Raw genomic sequence first — 22742 nt, forward strand, 5'->3', positions numbered from 1 at the left:
CACGTGCGTGTTAACTAAACGTTGGTGTTTACTGCCTTCTCGCAGGCATAATCCAGGTGTTCTTGGAAATCGTGTCTGTTTGGTTGTGTGTTACACGCACTTCTCTCAGAAACGGCTATAGTTATTGACAGTGCAGGAGTGAGGGGTTGGAAAGTGGTCATTTATTTTTAAAAGGGTCCTTCCAAACATTAAGCTGCATCGATATGGTGTCCAGGGACCTAAACAAAATCCAGCCTGAGAAACTTGTCGAAAATTGCAATGGTCATACAACACGGTCTGCAACTCAATCAAAATAGAGTTTCTGAAGGCCGACCTCCATGGAACAAGTACTACACTGGTAGTAACAACGACCTAACGAGAACCAATGTATTAAATATCTCGGATTAATGCTCACAATGCTCTCAGCCGACGGTGCACTGCGGCAACTGCTGATGCGTGAAGACGCATCAGCGCAACCTGGATGAAGTGGTGTTTCACAACTGGCATCCTTTATGATCGACTAACCAAGGGATGCCATAAATCTATCATCTATCACAATGCCGCCGCTCTGTAGCCCGCTATAGTGGGGCATGGTGTATGGTTGGTCTTTATTTGAGACGTAGTCTCTCTATATGTGGCGGGGGAATATTAGACCAAAAGGTGAATTCGAAAGCGATCAAAGGTCTAATTAATTGGGAGATGTCTGGATTAAGGCAGGCCTAGACCGGATACCGGTTGTTGCGTCGTTGTTGATGATGATGCTATCATAGGCGGCTTTAAAGTCGATGAATAGATGGTGCAACTGGTGTCCATATTCCAACAGTTTTCCCATCGCTTGCCGCAGAGAGAAAATCTGATCTGTTGCTGATTTGCCTGGAGTGAAGCCTCTTTGGTATGGGTATCGTCAGGCATTGATTCGTTGTCCCATACCTTGGGCAAAAGTTGATGAACCACGTGGTGTAACTGGTCGTCTCCATATTTAACCAATTCGGCTGTAATTCCATCGGCTCCTGGAGAATTGCCATAGCATGGCTGCACGTTTGATTTTTCATCCTTGAGGGTTTTGTCATGTGCTTGTTTAATTTGCAGCGATGTTTTATAAACAAGTTTATTATTTTAAGCTAATCCACTTTCTTTGTCTTAATATAAGGATCCAAAAAATCGAAAAATTCTTAAGTTCACGAAGTGTAATACCATCTTCGATTTATTTGTCTATGGTCGTTTATAGACTATTTTCCCTTGCCTTTAGACTTGAAACCAGTTCTTGCAATTTGGTCTATTTATTAAATTTGGTTGTGAATTGTAAGATAAACGAATTTAAATTACTGTTTTCCTTTCTAGATGAATTTAATCTTGCGCGACGCAGCCTACGTAACAACAGTACAAGTAGTCTTGAATCGATATCATCAGCATCATCTTCCCGTTCGTCATCATATCGTGGCACAACACCTGTTCCGCAACAATATGACGGTATGGATTCACCAAGACTGGCGCTAGATGATGATAACGACGTGGTAAATCCTACGAATCATAATACCACTGAAAAAACTGAAAAAGATGTCAACACATCAACAATATCTGACGACCCATCAACAAATCCTAGTGCTGCTCTTAGCTCGTCAACATCAGCATCGTCAGCTTTAAAAGGTTCTCCAGTAAATGACGAAGCTACAAATAACGTTCGAAATAATGATGAAAATAAGTGAGGGAGAAGATATTCAGATGTAAAACGAATTTTAATTGTAATTAGATGGGAAGTGTATAAAGCAGAACACCGACCGAAGCAAATGAAGAAGTTGAAGAATGGAACGAAAAAGAAAGTGAGAATTATTATATAAATATATATTTTTTCTACTAATTTCCTAGTATGTAATTAATTTTTAATAATCAAAAAAAAAGAAGAAAGAAAACACGTCTAAATATAAGTATTACATTTATAGATTTACTACAAATATTATAGAGAAGGAGAGCTTTATCAATTTGTTGTTTAATGAAAAAGAAAAATAAAGAACGCATATATACAAATCTATTACGAATAACAAGATTCATTTGAAACGAAATAATTTTTTTAAAGGAACTATTACTCCAGCTGTTTACCATAAATATGCAGAGAAAAGATTAACCATAGTTTGTGAATATCTGCCCATTGCGAGAATTTCCTCCATCCATGGTGACATGATATTGAGCCAGTTTAGCTTTTCGTTTTTACTCTTCTTTCGGTTGGCTTTCCATAAATTAAAGAAAAAGATGTGATAAATGAATTCAAAATGTCCATAAACATCTCCTTTATTTTCTGATTCGATTTGAAATTCTATGCTTTACGAAGAAACGGGTCGCATATATTGCAGAGTTTCGGAAAAGCTGTCTTCATAGCTAAAGTTAGGGTAAATATGTAGTATTCCTGAGAGCTATTCGGAAATTTCAATTTAAAGTGCCCAGCAGACGAGTTGATATGACTATTTTTGGATCCAGGTCAAGACTACTATGATCAGCAGATTATTTTTATAAACTTCAAATTAGGTTGTGTCAAATTTCTATTGAAGTCTTTTTCGGTGCACCGGGCGAAGCCAATTGTTACGACAAAGAAAAAAAATTGGTATGAATGTTGGAGAATAATACCAAAGACAATCAAAAAATTACTTTTGTCCCAGTCAGTATAAAAATTAGCTTTAAATTGGTCTCACATTTTCAAAAGAACGTGCAAATGCGTGCAAAAATGTTGTCTGTATATTGATTTCGCCCGTGATTACCGACAGTATTGCTAGATATTGGGGATGAAGTAGTTTTCATTACGCGTTTATTTGCTTCCCACGAAATTCAAGAAATTAAATTCAAACTATCTTTAAAGAGCTGGGCTCATGACCATACTTATTCAGAAGCAGTATTTTATCATAGGAAGACAGATTTACGTCGTGAGGCTGCAAATTTGTTGTTTTTTACACTTCTTTCCGCAGATTTGCACAAAATCGAAAACGGAAAATGCGTAATCTTGCCACACCAATTTTCTTGGGGAAGGATATTTGAAGTGCCTACAATTCAAGTTTTGCTTGACGCAAGTGTTTAGAAAATACATTGGCTTCTCATCATCCGTCTGCAAGTTGTGATTTTTTAGATTTGAATTGAGTGAACGTTTCAAACGAATTTTCTCGGCGAATTCTATGTTAATGCCCTTTCTCCAAAACATAATGCGGGACAAAAATGGTACTTTTGATTCTTTTTCTATGCTACGTAATTTTTTTAGATTGGCACTGCTGCTGCCAGTGTGCACTCCGCTTCAAACGTCTTACGAGATGCAATCCAGTGATTTATGAATGCTGTTGCTTAGCACGTGGGATATTATTTAACTTTGCCCCTCACAAGTCATTTCTTAACTAAACATAGTGTGCAATAAAGTGATAGAAAACTACAAGATATAAGTTGAAATCGGTAAAAAATGGATTCAAAGATATTTTGATTTGTCCAATTCTAAGAAAAAACTAGTAGAAAAAATTTATATTCGATGCGCAGAAATTTATTTGATATTCCTCGAGGTATCTTCGGAAACTTAAGCATTTCAACCATGTCCACATTTAACAAGCATAAGAAATTAGACGCTAGGAAAATGCATACCAAAATTCTTTTTTAAAAAATTTGGAGAAAAATGAAAAATAACTATATTTACTTTTTGTTATAGGGATAAAACGATAGAATATATTTATATGTAAAAAAGTGAATCCATGTAATTTAACGGAAATTAGAAAAGAAAGTTTAACAGAGGAATAAGGTTAGTTTTAGTTTTCATTTGAATTTTTGTATAATGTAATATAATATAGTACAAAGGAGGCGGGGTAGTAGTAAAATGTAAAAATATTACCCAATGCTACGAGAAAAGTGAAAATCTTTTGCTAGTGATGTAAATAAAATATGATTTTAAGAAGGAAATATGAATTGAAATAAAAACAAAGGAAAAAATCAAAAAAGAAACATTCAAGCCGGAAAACACAAAGAGAAAAAACCTAACTATAAATTGGAAATATATTAAACTTATTGAAGCTCGTATAACTATAGGCTAGTTGAAAGTTTAGCTGTAGTTATCACATATTGAAAATGGCAAATTGCAAAGCAAAGCAAGTTGCAACGTGTAAATATATAGCAAGGATAGGAAGGATTAAATTCATATGTTAGGTAAGCTTATTTTTAGTTCTTTTTATTTTTGCCTTTTAGTTTATCATTTTATACTGGCTATAAGAGAATAACGTATCAAACATCCTTTTTTTCCTATTGTGACCTTTCTAGTTCTCTACTTAATTTCCTTTCTCAAAAGTATTTATGGAAGAAAAATGACTGCGAAATTTTATGTTTATGATATCAGACTATTTATTATTTATGAGAGAATTATAATAAAATTGGCATATTCGAAAATAAAATAAAGCTTTAAACGATTTTGAGGCATTTGAGTGAGATGAATAGTATTTTGGAGGGCGATTGCTAAATTAGCTCCCTACTTGGTTGATATCCGTCTTCAAAAGTACCATGTTAAGCGTCGAGTTTATGCATTTGTCTATATAAAAATTTCCTTAAAAACACTCTTTCCCCACAGCGGCTTGGTTGATCAGATCATTTCCATCTCCATTTGTTATTTATTTGTTGTAGGCTTGATCCACATACATCCTTCGTTGATTCCAATTTAAGTTTTCTTCTAGGTAAATCTAGTGAGTGAATGGTATCTGTACTGATTAAAGAGGTTACTCGTACACATTCATGCACAAGAGTGAATAGAAGAAAATTCAAAAGAAAGAAGCTCTTTTCGATTGGTGCAACATACAATCCTACTTGGAGATAACAAACACCTTTCTGTCTTATTCTTAGTTCCTTTTACTCTAGTTTCAGTTGCAGTTTATATTTATATTATTTCAAATCCGATATCTAACCGATAATTGGCTTCATAAAGCCCGAATAACATAATATGATATTGAAAATATACACGATGCAATTTGGCAACACTAAGAAGTATCCCTTCAAACTAATTTCGCTTAATGCCAATCATTCGGGTGTATTTACTTTAATAATTTATATTCTAGGTTTATGAAAGGCAGCCTTTACTCCGTAAATACTTTTCAACCACATTAGCCAAATATCTCTTTTTATCTAAATTCATCGAATCGAAAATGTAAATATATTCCTAATTCTACATTCATATCCGGATGTATTACGGTACATGTAAATAAGTTTAGTGATATACTCGTAAAATATAGATAAACACCTAAATATATTTATATTTTACGATTTGTATAACATATGTTGTGACAGAATGAAGATATGCAAGAAATTGAAGTTAAGTGGTTAATCTAAAGAGAAAAATAAATCGTCATTGTAAATGCTAAGTATATGTAGATGTAAAGCAGGTTCTTTTCTTTTTTAAATTAGTTTTTATGTATATATTATTATTTTTGCAAATTTTTCAGTTTTATTTTGTAATTAAACCAGAACTAATTACTTGAGAAATGAAAAAATAAAATTCATTGAAGGCTTAACAGGTATTCAGATAATTTAATCCTTGAATTAAACTAAGAAAAGAAAGATCGTCTATAGGAATTATGAATAATTTGCCTGTATGTTATGTAAAAATTATATATATATAATTTTGGCGCATTTTGTAACATAACGCGTCATTTTTCGGAAAAGAGCATTACACATTTTACATATACTGTTTTTCTTTTGCAATTTTTCATATTTAATATTATTACTCCTATAATCATGTTCTGTTACATATATATATATATATTTCAAGAGAAGAAAGAAAAAGGCATATGATTATACAACCTATTCATTTAATTTAAATAATATTAATTTGAATTTTTACGTCACTTGTTTGTGTTTTCTTTAGTTACTCCTAGATGGTTCCAATTTAACTTAATTTGTCTCGTTTGTTCAGTGGTTGCATTACTTTGAATCGTGAGCTGTGTGAAAGGTAAGGGTGGGGCTTTCTTCGTTTTTGTGTTATCACAATGAATCTTATTCTTATTATTAATTAATTGTTTCGCATGGACTCTACGTTTCCAAATTTGAAAAAAGTGTCGAAGTAGCAGTTGGAATACTTTTTTAAAATTCCAACAAGGAATTTTATTGATTGAAGGCTACAAAAGATATTCTGTATTTGAATACTTGAAAATCCTGGTCATTTCACCAAATATAACGATTTTGTTTACGATTGCTACCGTTTTGTTGAAGTATATATGACACTATCAATCTTTGTGTGGTTCCAGTGATTTGAAGAATTTCGTTACGTTACGTTATGAATTGGTCATTATTGTCACTTAATATTTCCATAATTTAGTCACCTTGAGCCTGTTTGGGAATAACATCCCAATATTTAATAATTGCCGTTTTCAGCTCATCCGCTTTTACATATTGTTCCTAACAGTTTCCGATTACGTTGATATCGGTGATCTTGCTGGCCAATTGAAAAATTCGATTTCTTTCTATCTTTCTGCCAGTGTCCAAAGACGCATTATCCTGCTGGATTTCAAGCGATAGTTGAACTCAATAGCGCTCTGTATCATAAGGGATCATTTCTTCCCTCAGAATGTCGTTGAATTAATAACTACAGCCATTGGACAATCTACATTAAATTTTTTCTCCTTGGAAAAAAATCACATGCAGCCCTTTTTGGAATAAATCCGGCGTATGCAAAACGTGGTTTTCTTTGTAAAGAACATTTAGCAATAGTCTCCGCTTCATGTTCCTCTTCTTCTTTTTCTTCAGCCTTTGTCCGGTTCACAAGCGGGGTCGGCTCATCGAATGCCTGATCAAGCCTCCGTTGTTTAGGCCTGCCTTTTGGTCGTTTACCATCGACTTCGATGTTCAGACCAATCTTGGCAAGTGAATTCTCGTTAGCACGAATTGCGTGACCATACCATTGAAGACGCCTCTCTCGCAACTTTTCCACGATCGGTGCAACCCCATAACGATCGCGGATATCCTCATTTCGGATATGATCTAAACGTGTGACGCCACTAGTCCAACGTAACATCTTCGTCTCCATTACCGCAAGACCCCGTTCATTGTCTTTTATAGTCGGCCAACACTCAGAACCATAGAAGACAATGAACGGCAATGAAAGCAGAATTCGAATCCGCTTTCAAAGTTCGGGGCTTCTGGCGTGGCGATATCGCTTGTTTTCGCCCTGACGACTTTTTTTTTTGTAATTTTCTGGATCTGTAATCCCAATAATCATCATCAACGCTCCAGCAATCGGTATCCGGTATTGGCCTGCTTTAATAAGAAACTCTAAACATCCCGGTTTTGCGCCGAGGCCTACCAATTGGATATTCCTAAAAGCTGTCTGGTATCCTGGTCTACGCCATCGCTCCATCTGAGGCAGGGTCTGCCTCGTTTTCTTTTTCTACCGTAGATATTGCCCTTATAGACTTTCCGACCCGCCCACCGCAACCTATTGAGCCAGGTTTTATCTACAACAAGACGGTCATGGTATCGCTCATATATTTTGTCATTATGAATGCTACGGAATCGTCCATTCTCTTGTAAGGGGCCAAAAATTCTTACTAGGGTTCTTCTCTCGAACGCGGCTAAGAGTTCGCAATTTTTCTTGCTAAGAATCCAAGTCTCCAAGGAAAACATGAGGACCGACAAGATCATTGTCTTGTACAGTAAGAGCTTTGGCGCTGTGGTGAGACGTTTCGAGCGGAACAGTTGTAAGCTGTTATCGGTGGTGATTTAATGTAATTCCAACAGTTCGTGTAATTTCCTTCCTTCCTTCCTTCCTTCCTTCCTTCCTTCCTTCCTTCCTTTCTTTTCTTCTTGAAGCATTCAATATTTGACCTCGTTCCACATTTTTCAATATTGAAACCTTTTGTTTCTAGAAGCTGTTTTATCTCCTGCATGTCTGAATTAATTATGTGCTACTTTTTTTAAGCATCTGAAAGTCATTACAGTCACCCTTAAGTTCAGTGCACAGATGAATCTGCGGTCTTATCGATGCCATGTTAACTTTGAAGGGCATTCAACCTAAACTTAGCAACGCTCTTCCATCGAGTTGTACCGGGGGATATTATCCCAATTCTCCTGTTCCCGTCCTCCACTGGTAGAATAAAAAATAGGTTTTTTGATATATCTGAAACGAGCAAAACGTCTCATCAGTACAACCAATGTCGCCTTGTGTTATGGGAATGGCATCTAACGTAGTCGGAATATTTCGAAACTATTTGGCACAATTTTCATCATTTAACAAGCCAATAAAAGAAAAAGATGCGCAAAATGCATTGAAACATCATTGTCCCACTTCCAAATCGTGAACGCCTGGTGCTCAGACGGTACCTGCTATATCAACGACATAAATGCGTCTCGCCTCGTTTTTTATTTGCGATGTTCTGAAAACTGCACAGTGGACGTGGTCGTTGACTTCCCTGGTCATTTACCTTACGGCCTCAAGCTGTTTTGAATATTTTTCTATAGCATTCCAGCTCAACTTTAAGGCTTCATGAGTTTTCTGTTGATAGTATTCAATGCACTTTCGGAGTAATCGATGAGTCGCGAATTTCATGTTTCCACAGGGGCCGATTTTGATTTACAATCAATGAATGACTTTTTGCTTTACTGAAATCAACTGAGAGGGTCTGCTTTTAATTACTACTTCATGAGATATGCTTGCCACTAGGTGCTCATAAATCAAGACCTTTGTTTTCCTGTGTCTTGCCCTCTTTAATAACTTGTTTTTAGTATTTCCTGTTCACTCCTTGATGAAGTATTGGGCATCCACACAGTCAGAATGTGCATCAGTTTCGCTATCATCACACTTAACGTTGTGGAAGTGATAAGCTCACAGCAGTTTTGAATTTTTATAATTGCAAAGATAACTACAAGCCAGTTCTTTTTTTACTTGAACATCTCCTCAATTATATTCTCAGGACATAGGTTTGTTTTTAGCGGAGAGTTCAGTTTCGTTTTCTCAACCTTGAATCTGGACCAATGACCGCTGTCAGGCATGTTAGCGCATCTGAAACAATTCCATTCATCCATTCAGTCCAAAGCGGTAGAGATACTATCTATAACCGTTGCACGTTTTGAGATGAGATTGTGTGCTGACAGTGATTAGATTGCTATAATCTAGTTGTATCCTTTTTCTTCAATGCTTGTTGTCGCTCAATCCAACTGCTTTGTTCAGTACAACAGATTCATTTCCGACCAAGTGGAAGCAAGTCTGCTATAATCGATGCTACCATTATGATCATCTAGCGGTTCTGCGAGCTTATCCATGACTCTGCTCACGATGAATATAGCAGTATGGATCAAACTACTCCTGTTGTGAGTAACCTTCGGTTGGGCTTTGGCCAACTCGACTTTAGATAACATTGTTTCCGTAGTAAGATGTAGTAATGGTAAAACTACATATGCTGCCTTTTGAGAGACATATCTAATCTGTAGGGATATCTTAGTACTACTATATGCTTGGAAGCTGTAGCTGATCTCAGGCATCTCTTGACACATCTGGGAGAATCCGAGATTTGCTTACATCTGTTAACTATGGATGTGATACTACTACTCTGTCTGGATACTATCTCTACTGTCAGAACTTGGCTGGTTACCTGGCATCGATGTTATTTATTTTATTTCATTGAAGAGCAACGCTATTAGAGAAATGATGGTCGGTTTTAGATTTATATTTTATACGACTAGGTTTACTACGAAAGTTGTAGCCAGATCACTTTCATTTGGTAGCGTTGCGATTTGCAAAGTCAGTGAGGGTGACGAATATATGCTCTTGTCCAAAGGGATTGCACTTATTGTTGAACTAAGAGGACAATAAATGGTAGAAAAACGAATGTTCCTTATTCTTTTACGGGTCTCTTTGTTGATAGTTGATGGTTGATTTATGCTCCCCTAAGGCTTTGCTAAACAACTTGAAGAGCGAAAGGTAAAGACCCTTTATTTTATTTCGAGGCATTTTTATAAAGAATGTTACCTTTATGGTTTCTTATCAATTGAGCCAATTTGTAGCAATTCTAGTCTATTTTCACTTTTGGCTGATTGATGTGGTGTGATTCATTCCAAGTAGGGTATAGCGTTGAGGTAATATTTTTCAGTTTTCGTCTGAACGTTTCGAAAAGTCTAAATTCATCCTCTACTGTTCTGCACCATAAGTTTCTAAGGTCGGTGATCCTGGGATAATCGACTCCATTGTTTGGACTAGCAAGCAGGGGTATCCCTCCTTTCCTTAATGTGTGATTATTTAATGGACACTACAACAAATTGCTTCATAAATATAATCTAAAAGTGTAAAGGGATTGATCTGCTTTAGCAAACGTAATAAAAGAATTGGATATCACACCACAGAGATTAAATATTTGTCGTTCCCGCTTTATAACAATTCTTGCTGTGGAAATGTTTACATTTTTATCTTCATAGAGCCTACCGCAAATGCCTTGTCGGATAGAGACAATAGACTCCTCGCCTTATTTTCACTAATGATGGAAATCACTTCTATGGTGCAATTTAACCAAACTCTCAAAGATTCTTTTTGAAAAAAAAACTGCGTAACAACTCGAGCGAAGAAACTTCAGTAGCCCGGCAACTGGCAGTTACTCATAAAAATATAAAACTGTCGAAATTAAATTTCCCGAATGGAATGCCAAAGAGGACGATGAAATATTGTTTCGTGCCTTTCTGCACAAATAACTCCTTAAAACCCTGCAGAAAGCTTTTTTGGCCGTTTCAAAAGATGATATTCGGAAGAAGTGGAACGCTATTGTCCGACGGAATCCAGTTTCTTTGGAGTCAGGATTAAATTTGATGATCATTCCCATGCGAGTTAAAATTGTTTAAACTTAAACTCTAATTTTAACTAATAATATACGATTGCGTTAGAATTTTGTGTCTCTAGTATTCAAATTCAAATCTAGTCATGCCCCGCTCAGGGCAAATCCATTTTTTTGCGGCCTGTGAATCTTTCAGAAACGTGCTATTTATCGCCGCCTAGGTAAAGATGTCAGAATTTGCTATACAGCTTGTTATCATTACTGCCGAAACGTAAAGTAAATTGAAGGATTGCCTATTCAAGCATCAGTTTCCCACTTTCCTGTTAAAAACTAATTGATTGACTTGAAAAGTAATAGGTAATAAACACTAAAGCGGATGCTTTCACGTAGACAGGATTCAAATTGGTCGCTCGATGACGTCACATGAAGTGTCAACCATTCACCGCGTTTTCTTTTCCGACTTGTGAGAATTCAATTTTTAAGCCATTATAATTAATAAATAAGCGTTTGGACTTGGGTTTTTTGGATATATTAATTGGGCCAGTTAAACTAATTTTTATTGATAGCTTTATGAGTTAATACCTAATAATAATGGAAACTCATCAATTACAGAAGTGCATTATCTATCAGAAAGCGAAAGTTGAATGTTTCAGGTTTGGAAGGTTTTATGGATTTTTTATGTAAGGATATTTGGGTGCACGATGATTCCTTTTGTATATCGTTCCCAACATATGTGCAATGGGAATGCGCGGCTATTCATTTGAATATGATACTGACATTTTATGTCTTAGGGTCCCTATTACCTACTACGATTTTTTTAATAATAATAGGACATCCTTCATCAGCCTATGAGGGACTCAAGGGGAGTCTGCCGTAAATTTACGAAGTATATTAATATACTATTATTGATTTTATTTGAGTTGAGGTACGAAGGATATTAATTAAATTTTAAAAAGGCTGGCTGTGGCCTACAGTATGAGAGGGGTTGATAGCTGCCGCGTATTATTTGATGGACGGATGGGAAAGATGAAATCTCACACATAAAGTGAGGGCAAGGGGGGGATGTAAACATTTTTTAACCGGATTTAGTTGAGTGGGGTATCAAATGAAAGTAAATTTGCACTTTAAGAAACTGATATTTGTTTTTGTCGTGGATTGTAAAGTGCGCGAGTCAAGAGTCGAAATGTGCACACTTAAAGTGAGACAGGACTCATTTTCGGAAACTACCCAACCTAAAAATCTGAATTCAAGACAATGGGCTTATATGAAATCTAGGCCTCAAAATATGTACCATTTCGATATTTGCCCAAAAAAACTTACTAGTTTTTAGAAATTGGCTGGAAAACCCCTTTAAGGTTCTCTTAGCAGTACTCAATTTTCCATCAAAATGCGCATGCCAAGTTTCATGCGTTTCAGTGTCAAAGTTATAGCAGTTCAAACTTATCAATTTCTCGCGAATTTACTGCATCCTAAATCATGCAAATAAGATGCTGACGTCATAATTAACGAGAATAATTGACATTCGAGTGAAATATGAAAAACTCTATCCATGAAGAATCTACTTCTCCCTAGTCTTTTTGTATCTGTTGTAGGTTAATTTCTTCACATTTGTTAATAAAATTGAACTTCTAGCGTGAAGCGTATGAGGTAGATTATTACCAATACAGGGCATTCCAGATCAAATTATTTGTGTAAATGGCTCTTTAAAAAGTAGAGAGCAATTGAATTTTTAACTGTTTTCACACAGAGCTATCATGCAATAATTATTTCTCACATAGGGAAACACAAAACCTTTTGCACGTAATGCGTCTAGCTTTTGGTTTCTCGGCTTGTTTACTATTTCTAGGTGACTGGTTTTGGTTTTATTTAGATTTTACTTCAGAAAATATAGATGAGGGGTCCATTATTTGCCCTGAATCTATTTCCTTCCGTCTATGTTATGGAGAATATTTCTTTTAACACCTACTTAGTGGCACTTTTTTCGTAACCGTGGGTAACTTTTTAATAGCATTGAGGTAGATTTACTTCATGTCCATGTTCAGTGCCGAAACGTGCTCGCCAAGAAACGAGCGCCGTGGATTTACTTCTCTCTCTCACATATATTTGTTGACCTAGGTAAATTGATAAAGGAATCGGTAGAACCGCTCCTATAAGTATGGCAAGTTGTGTGACTTTTCACATCTGATTTTATCAGCGTGCACTGTAGTCACATTACGGTGCTTGATTGTGATTGTAAGCAGGCATAAGGGGGGCGCTTAACTAGTTGTGGTTCTAGTTTAGATCCTTTCACAAGTTTTTCCTGAAATGTGAAAAGTACAAAAATGTTCAACGAAGGAAACCAGGATATTGTGATTTATCGAATAATAGAATTTTCTCTCATTCGTACACGAGCCAATTGGCTGCGGTCTAAGAAAGTTGAGTCCTTTTTTTCCGTAGAACGACTTTTATCCTACGCTCAGTTGCTTCAGTTGAAATCTCTTCTCTTTGCATTCCTATTAACAAAGCCTTTCTACTTATGAACGCATTCCTATACCGAGAAAGTAGGGAATATATTGTTCTAAGTGGCGCACAGCGCGTCAATCAACAAAATTTAATTTATCAGCACATGGCATCTATACCGACGTAGTTTTTCGTTCTACATATTCTCCGGCTAGAGTACTCCGATGAAATCGCAGAGGTTTACCATGCATTGCTTCAATATAGCAGCACTGACTCCTGCTATGCAAATTACAATACATGATGGGGCCTAACTCAGTAAACGTTGGACAAAATGGATAGTATAGAATAGTTTTGATGAAGAAATTAAGGAGACTTATTTTTTCCAAGATGAATTGCTTGTTTCATCTGAACCTGAATTAAATGCAAACACACAATAACAACAAAGGAGCGAATATCGTGAAAGGATAATTTCATATTTAGTTACTGTCAGAATAGGCCATATGGAATATTGTTGGGAAAATTTACCTTCTTTTTTCAAATATGGTTTAAGTTAATTTAGTAGTTCGGAATCATTTTAAGGAAATCGTAATTGTTGAGAAATATAGTTTCTTGGTATTTTCAGTTTCACAATCTGATAAAAATTTGCTATGCTAGGAAAACGGTAATAAAAGACAACCAAAACTAAAATATGAGTTGGTATTATTTTTGTGTAAGATAAAGTTGTGCATATTAAAATTTGCTTTGCTTGTAAAAAGATGATAAACGAGATCTGGTCTTGTATGTATTTTCCTTGAACCCTGAAATCTCGAGCAAAAGGTTGAACTATCTAGTTAAAGTAATCTTAGTTGATAAGAAAATGAAAAATAAGAAATCCTTGTAGTTAAAATCTTATTAAGATTAACCGAAGGTATTTTAAAAAAGATATGAAATTTTCCTATTGTTTTAAAATGTAAAAAAATTTGGACACTCAAATTATATTTTAGTAAAATGTAGAAACTGTTATTTGTAACAGTATATTATACTTTCCGAGTTTGTCAAAAGCAATTTTTATAATATTACTGTACATTTTTAGAAAGTACGCAATATTGCGTGGATTTGTATAATATAACAAAGTAAATAAATAATTTTAAAACACGATGAATGTTGTGAAACTCGTGAAAAACTGATGAAAACCACAACCGAGGAAATTAATGATAAATAATAAAAAATCAAATGTATTTAGGAAATTGTAGTATATATAAAAAACGCAAGAAGAAAAGATAAAAAGAAAATGAAACCATTATAATTTAACACTATTCTAATGATGAAAAATATTAAAAGATTTATAGCAAGAAGAAAAAAACGGAAAAAACAAGAATGCACGTTTTACAGACTAACTCATTTGCGTAGCTAAGAAATTGCGCGGGAAAAATACAAAATGAAAAAAAAAATATTGAAAGAAAAAATCAAACTACAAAAAATATAACTAACGCGTATGTATGATATGAGTAGATTGTATTTTATCAAGTAAGTATAATTTACCCTATTGAAAATTCATGTTACTTGTAGAAAAAAATTACTAAAAAATTAAAAAAAAAGAACAAAAGAAAAAAATCAAACAAAAATTAAATTAATAACATAGTTTCTTCTCTCTTATTATTGTAAACGAAGTAATTTATTATAAAAAATGAAAATAAACTAATGAAAAATAAAATGTAAAATCAATTGAAAACATGAAAAGATGTGTTTATTTTTTTCATTAAAGTTTCAATAGTAGGAAATGCGAAGAGGGAAAGCGGTTATAACTAATTCCCTTTATCAATGCTGGATGTCTGTGTGTGTGTGTGTGTGTGTGTGTGTGGTGGGGAGAAGCTACAGCTTCTGAGCACTCAGGCCGTGTTGGCCCATTGTACTCGCGTCCCCCGTCTAACGGAATATTCCGGATTCGTTAACGTATCGCAGGATTTCCGTTAGTGGATGTGATGCTACCCGTTGTAATTGGAGAACATCGGCACCAAAGATTTGATGCCTGATGCGTCCATAGGCGGGGCATTCACATAGGAAATGCTCCGTGGATTCCGCTTCCTCATTACAGGAGGGACAAGTATTATCTTCGGTAATTCCTATTCTGAACATATGCCCAGCTAGTGAATTATGGCCTGTCAGAATGCCCACAATACACCTGCAAGTCCTCCTGCTTTTCGACAGGATAAACTTTGCGGTACGTATGTTGGGTTCTGGCAGGAAAAGTTTGGTGTGTCGAGCAGCATTAAGGCTGTCTCTGACTACCCTTATACATATATAAATTTTGCTCATGCATATGCTATTTTCCTAATAAATAATTATTTTTTCCTCTTCCACTTCCTTTCCAGACTCTTATAACCTTCCTTGTTATTTGACATATAATTAATCCGATACATTATCCCTTTTTGCCTTTGACTTATTGTAATGGTACTTGTTCAACTACCTTTCCATAGACGTTCTTAGAGCCAGGGTGGTGGGCGAAAAAAGGATTGTCGTGAGGAGATTGCTAGGTATATCAGTAGTTTAATTGAAATATAAGATTTCATAGAGAAGAGCTTATGTGCATAACAAACAACAACAAAGTATAATTAATATAACAAAATACATTACATTGAAAAATAATATGTAAGTTATCGGGAAATGGTCAAAAACCGGACGAGGTTAGCTTTGTTTTGTTGACGAACAAAAAAATTAAAAGAAATTCCCTAACTTTATTCTGCACTTGACATCTTAAAAAAACTACTTCTGAAATTTAAATTTATTCTTAAGGCTAGTACAAAAATATATACAATTTATTTATCTTAAAGCTATTAAAATGAATGATATGATAGGACAGCACCGGTCTAACCAAAGTAAGATAGCAAATAATCTTAACCTTCCAACAAAGATGTGGAGCATAAAAGAGTCTTCGAAGAGAATGCATGAATGCCTTGCGAGCGTTTTCTAGCGCGAATTTAACGTGTTCACTTTTGCGCATTGATTTTCATCCGCCAGCTGTTCGTGAAGAACTTAATATCATTGATATTTTTTAAGTGAAAACATTAAAAATTAAGCACATCGAAAAGGTGAATATTTTATTAAAACCGTCCCCATTTTTTAAAAGTTCGCATTTGGACAATTCCTTCGTTCAGAGACTACTAATGAAAATTTTTCGAAATTCTGATTTCGGATGATTCGTTATCGAGTGATCGTGTCCACAGCAAACCATTCCAAAAAAGGCACTTCTGGGAAACAGCTATAGATCTGCCATTTTTATTTTTGTTTCCTAAAAAACTTTTGCGAATACTCGACAACACGTACTTTTTTAACAAACATTTATTAAGCTGTTGAAAAAAAATCAAGAAAATATCATCATATCACCCCCTGCAACTGTATGCAACCTCTTAAAGAGCGATGCGATTTGTGTAGGCCAAATGAGGATGGCAAACAACTTCTCTGACAACTTTCTAGCATCAGTGAAAGGTCTATAACGACGACTGTGATTATGACGAAAGATGAGTCTTTTAAATATCACAATAAATTTTCGATGTTTTTCAGTATATTATTTTCCAGTCGCTCTCGCTGTTACTAACACAGGTCTTAATTTATTTTATGATGGGATCAAATCAAGCAAAAAATAAAACAAATTCTACCAATCTTATGAAACTAGTAAAACTGGATAGACCAGTAGCTTACTCCAAACTACAATTTTATTTTATTATGTATATATATATTTCGGGAGCAAATTACTTCCTTCATCAGTACAAAACTACTGAAAACAATTGCGATTCTACGGTTTAATTTATACTAAAAACACTAATTACCTAAATTACTTTTTCACAAAAAAAAAACATTAAACTATTAACCTAATTATCTATTAATCATCTTATTAGTTTTGAGGGGCAATTACCGGAATCTTGTTTAATAACCGCGTCACGTCTTCTCTCAAAATTTCTAGACTTTCCCAAGGGTCCAAGGTTGTCGTTCGGTTTGTATGACGCAAGAGTTCAAGATTTTCGCGTTGAATGGTGTGGGCTTCCTCGACTATGTGCGCTGCACGACTTTTGTTTCCGAACGTTACTTACCGTTTCCTTGATGTGTTCATTAAATCTATTCGTTATCAGGCGTTTCGTCTGTCCTATGTATATTTTATTACAGTCGCTGCACGTTATTCGGTAGATCCCGCTTTTCTCCTCTGCTGCCAAAGGATCCTTGACGCTTCCCAGTAAATTCCGCAAGGTGGACGATCGACTCGAACCTACGACTTCCAGTTGGTACTTGTTTACCTAATTCCTGATGTTGTTAAATTAGTAGGAATATGGGATACTTTTTCGTCTATCGTATTATTTAAAATTTTGAAAAGATTAACCTATCTATGTATTTGTAGTTATAAAAAACCCTGCTATGAGGAATTTTAAGGAAATCAATCTGGAAGCAGTTTTGCGCACTTGGACCATAGAAACAAAATAGGGTCCTGGGGGTATTTTTATAGATCACGTCCTACGTTGATTGCAAAAATGAATCTTAAAGGGTGAACGGTATAACACCAAGACAATTAGCCGTCACCTTTAGGAAATCTCGCCTGGACTGCACTGAGTTGTTCATACAAAGCCTCTTTGTTATCTGCATTAGAAATCCCCGTTGATGCGGAACACTGTAATAATGAGATGTTCCTCATTCTGGATCAGTTAACATTCTGACTTAAGGGGGTCATCCCGTGTGTCGGATTCGAAGAATCGATCGACGGCATCTACATATAGTGTAGAATATTTGTGCAGTGATTTTTCGATATTCCGAGTCGTTCGTTAATATTAAACAGGTAAAGTGTCGTATGTTAGATTTATGTCGGTCGCCGCAATGAAGCGCCAATTCACGGGTCTGAATGACTTCGCTAGAAGAGGGAGAGGCCTTATATGTGTTTTTTCAAGAAACGGAATTTTTATGGATCAGGTATTGCAGATTATTGGTCAGTTTAGATCTTATAGTTAATAATCACATTCTCATTTTTAATTGCGTTTTTCTCGAAATTGCATTTTGAAATCGAGTGGCCCCATAGCTAAAATCTATCTAACGAAATTCTTGGAAGTTTTCACGACCTATTCAGAACATAATTCTGCGTTTGGCAAACTAGGACAATTTCCTGGGTAGCCTAAAAAATAAATTTGATAAAATATGTAAATTTCAGCGTACTAAGGTTTTCAAGCAAACAAAACTTCCAAGCCTATAGCCAGTAGTCTAATAGACCCTTTTTAATTTTTCACTGACAGAAAAATCTACTGATCATTTTTCTGAAAGGCTAGAACTCGGGCCTAAAGAAGTTGTTAAAAACGAGAAAATTTACGAAAAAAAGTTTGATAAGGCACTAAAAATTTACCTTTTAATATTTTTTAATAATCCTAGTTTGCGAACCGTAGTATAGTCCTCACGTCAAAATCCGGTTATTTTCTTTCTTAAAGATGAGCATACCGCCCTCTAGCGTGGCACCGGAAAAACACCTTTTTTAGAGGTGGGTGTATACGTTGCTCTGTACTTCAATAATCAACTGTGATATCGGGCTGGAAAAATTGTTACATGTGCTCAAGATGTTAATAAACATATGGTGAAAAATTTGTATTTGTTAAAATAAAAATATTAAAAAAAAGGTTTCCAATTTAACTATAGAATTTTATTTATGTTGGGTGGTTGTGGGCTTCCTGAATATATCGAACTCGAGGTCTACCCCATTTCTAATGATTTTGATGTCCGGGAATGGTATTTCTCCTATTTGTTCAGTCTCCATAATGAATATAATATTTTTATGGAGCTGGTTGATTTTTTCTAGCAATCCATTCAACAGCGATTTGTCCACGATGGCTAGTACATCATCAACATATCTAACTCAAAAATTAGGCATTATCCCACGTCGTTCCATTATTTCCTCTAGACCTGCCATAAACATTTCACTTAGTAGAGGGGAAAGTGGGTTACCCTTTGTTGTGCCTGCGGTGGTTTTACAGTATTCATTACTAGGAAGTACCATTCCTGGACATCAAAATCATTAGAAACGGGGTAGACCTCGAGTTCGATATATTCAGGAAGCCGATCCCAACCCCCCAACCCCCCAACCCCATTCATACTAGCACAAATTCGCGATATTCCATAGCATGGTACATAGAATGATAAACATCCCCCTAACCAGATCGACATATATCAAAGAACTGGTTTATATAAAAGACACCGCGAGAAAAAATAGAAAACATTTGACGTTTTTGCCAAGCACCAATGATAAGACAATAGTGAGATCGAGCATTACATCCACCTCGTTGTGGCTTAATGTGGTAATGCGCTTAAAGGATTTAAAATAGAGGCTGTGCTAACAATTAGAAATGCACAACTTAAAACGCGACTTAGGAGCGTAAAGGACCCAAAATCCAAGGAGGAAGAGAGCGGGATCTATAAAATCACTTGTCTGGAATGCGCCAGTATATATTATATATAGGGCGATTGGTAAAAACACGATTCCAGGAACATACTAAAGAAGCGGAACTAGCGACTAGAAACCCACTAAGGCACGTTAAGTCTGCATAGTAGACAACGGCCATAACATTTCATGGGACAACGCGGACATCTTACAAACTAACGACCTTCACACGAGATGATCTCCTTAAGTCGGTGGATCCGGTAAGCTTTAATACGACACCGGACTACCATTTATTCAAGGGCTTTCCAGAGTACAACATCCGAGGAAGAAGAGGAGGGCTCCTCAGAGTTCCACCATCTTATCTTGCTTAACCCTAGAAAATCTAGTTTATATCACTGAAATTCTCGTTGAAGTTGGAGCACCCGAGCATTTTGGGTAGCCTGGATACCGTCGGCAAGATGCGTTCGTGCATTTGAATTATAACCCGTTGATGCAAGCAAAATGTCGTTGCTGAAAGTTCAGAGCGATTCCGAGGTATGGTAATTGTCTACGAAGGGTAAGTAAATTGGAAAATTATAGGTTGCTACCCTACAAATCTTTAAGCGGCATACTACGATAGGCAGGAAATACTTTCGCTGAATTCTAAGCCCGTCGACTTACAGGTGAGTCTGCACATTAGCGAGGTACCGACTTCCCGTTTTAATAGTAAATGCAATTAGTCCGGGGTCAAATTAACCACACCTACTCCTTGAGACGCCCTATTGCTACACTGCCATTCAGATTGGAGTGACTCTTCGTTCCTCCTCCCCAAAACGTGATGAGACCGTCTGTGCCAGACTTCGATACACTAAAATGAATGCGAAAATGGACAAGAAGATTTTATCGTTAGATTCAGATTCAGTTAAAAACAATAAGCATCTTATTTTGTATATGTTTATTTCTGTTCATACATTCCACATTTTCATTTCCTACCTATATATATTGTACAATTTTCGTATATAAATAATATATCTAAGGTAAAATAGAATATCGCTTCGAAAACTATGGACGATAGGCACTAAATCACAATATGGAAAGAGGGCAAGAAATTATAGCACATGATGTCGCACATGTTTAAATAACTTTTTAGGACTCACTACATTTGCACCATGTTTAGTTTTCTCTATGTTTAGTTTGTTCTCTTCCATTTTGTTATCCTTAATTGCTAGTGACGACTAATATATCCATCTCGTATTAGCCTAAATAATTATAAATAACTGTTAGTAAAAACAGCTCCACTGTACAAAAAGTCATCAATCTTTTTTACAAAATTTGCCGAAAACGGCTCCCTCTGAAAAGTGACTCATAAATAGTTTATTAAGTAAATTATGTGTAAATTTGTAAAACAAAACTAGAAATTAGAATATTTCTTTTGAATTGTTTTAGAAGTAATATAATATTTAAGATTAAAATCGATGCTTCAAGCAAGAGCTCTGTGTTAACCGGCACTTAAGCTATAATAGTCCTGTTGGCTTGGATATGTTTGGCGAGGTGGTGAAAATGCAGTCTGCGGAGATGAGATGAAAAAAAATTTTAAATTTTAGGAAGTAGATTCTATTCACTGTATCTGATCTGTTGAACTGCGTGGGGCAATTCTTCATGCGAAATTTACGGCTATTCTACAGTTTATTGTAGTTACACTCAAGAAGGTCTCTTTTGGTATAAAGTATTTTACTGATCACGATAGATATAAGATACAGTTCACAGATTTTTTCAAATCAAAAGTGACATACCTGGAATGCATTACCCAAAAATTGAGTAACTGCACGCGTGATACCAAACGCTGCATTTAGGAGCCCACCTGATTGGAAAGGTGTATTACTAGGTGGATCTAAGTGTGCCACACCGTCATTAGCGCTCTGTACGAAAGTTATTTAGTTTGAAGCGTTCAATTTTTCAAAACCAAAATTGTGAGTTTGTGATTGTGTATAAATGTTGTGTATGCCATGACCATTGTTCCAAAATACCAATTGGTTGCGGATAAGAAGCAAAATAAAAGGAAAACAAAAATTAATATCCTGCAATTGTTTGGAATCATAAAGCACATAAGGTGTCAACTTACCGGACCCGAATCAAGACCTTGATTGCTGTTAGGATAGCTTTGGGCCGGACTGTTTCCTTGATAGCCGCTTGGTATGGCAGGACTTCTAATTCGTGGCTGTGTTGGTCTGGGTCTTGCATTAGTGGCCGCACCATTTGGACCTGGTGCAGTGTCTTGCCAGGTTCGCCACAGCCATGCTAATCCATCCAAAATTGGCCGCGATTGACGCTGAGGTGGTGGTGGCGGCGGTCGAGGACGACGTGGCGCCCTTGTTGTGGTATAAGGGGTGGGTGTCGGGCTCTGAAGGAACAATAACTAGAGATTGTAGTGGAAGAAAAGAAAAATATTTCTTTCGGTCAGTTTTAAGTCGTGTCTTGTCTATTTCGGAATTGTTTGTTTGGTCAGTTTTTGCTGTACCAATTTTAAAAGTTCTATGTAGTTGGTAATGGTAAATGTTAGGATGACTTAATACGCTTCCTTAATTATTGGTTTTTCTATTTGTGATTGATTTAACCTCTTGTTGTTGCCAATCCCTATTGCTGAAATGGATGATGAGAGGTTTCATATCAAAATAAGATTTACGCACATTGAATATTTTCGGGGATCGCAACTGATAATCATTGGCCCATTAGATGGAATCAAATCAAATCATAAAGATGTAAACAGAAATTTTATATAAAATTCTAATTCCTCCCTTGCAACACTTAAAATATTAACGGGCCATATTTGGTTCTCGAAGAAAGAGGAAAGTTGGCACATTAACTTTAGGGAAAAGTAGGGAGCTTGAATTATCGGCATGGAGAATTTTACTATTCCAAAGTTCGGGCTTGTATCTTTCTATAAGTAGTTGGAACAATCATTGCACATATGTGGTTTTGGGTTGAGCTAGACCTTCTGATTCTTTAAACCCACTCCGGTCCGGTTGATGGCGTATATGTACATAGCTTCTGTTAGTGCTGCGCTGGTGCATATTTCTTAGCACTTTAATAAGTTTTAATGAGGATTACTCCTACAGCAACCAGCAGGCAACTTTTTTTTAACTAGTGTGGCAACCTGAAGGGAACCTGCAGTGCCAAAAATGAGGAGACTTTCAAATTGGCCAGTAAAA

General features: G+C 35.9%; 2 protein-coding genes across 5 annotated transcripts in view; one reads left to right on the plus strand and one right to left on the minus strand.

Moving 5' to 3' along the window:
• Positions 1 to 6737, plus strand: part of LOC119647742 — a 58267-nt gene extending 51530 nt beyond the window's left edge. For all 4 annotated transcript variants that reach the window (XM_038048852.1, XM_038048854.1, XM_038048855.1 and 1 more), the window contains one exon: positions 1321 to 6737. In XM_038048852.1, the coding sequence (XP_037904780.1) occupies positions 1321 to 1685 (365 nt within the window). In that variant the 3' untranslated portion in view covers positions 1686 to 6737. The remainder of the gene's footprint in view (positions 1 to 1320) is intronic.
• Positions 6738 to 20473: 13736 nt separating this feature from the next.
• The window catches only part of LOC119648426 (mucin-2-like), a 37570-nt gene continuing 35301 nt past the window's right edge, over positions 20474 to 22742 (minus strand). The window contains exons 10-12 of the mRNA XM_038050179.1: positions 21656 to 21934; positions 21327 to 21452; positions 20474 to 21100 (exon numbers count right to left, since the gene is read on the minus strand). Of these exons, the coding sequence (XP_037906107.1) occupies positions 21032 to 21100; positions 21327 to 21452; positions 21656 to 21934 (474 nt within the window). The 3' untranslated portion in view covers positions 20474 to 21031. The remainder of the gene's footprint in view (positions 21101 to 21326; positions 21453 to 21655; positions 21935 to 22742) is intronic.

Source organism: Hermetia illucens, chromosome 2 (assembly GCF_905115235.1).
Source record: "Hermetia illucens chromosome 2, iHerIll2.2.curated.20191125, whole genome shotgun sequence".
Taxonomy (NCBI): domain Eukaryota; kingdom Metazoa; phylum Arthropoda; class Insecta; order Diptera; family Stratiomyidae; genus Hermetia; species Hermetia illucens.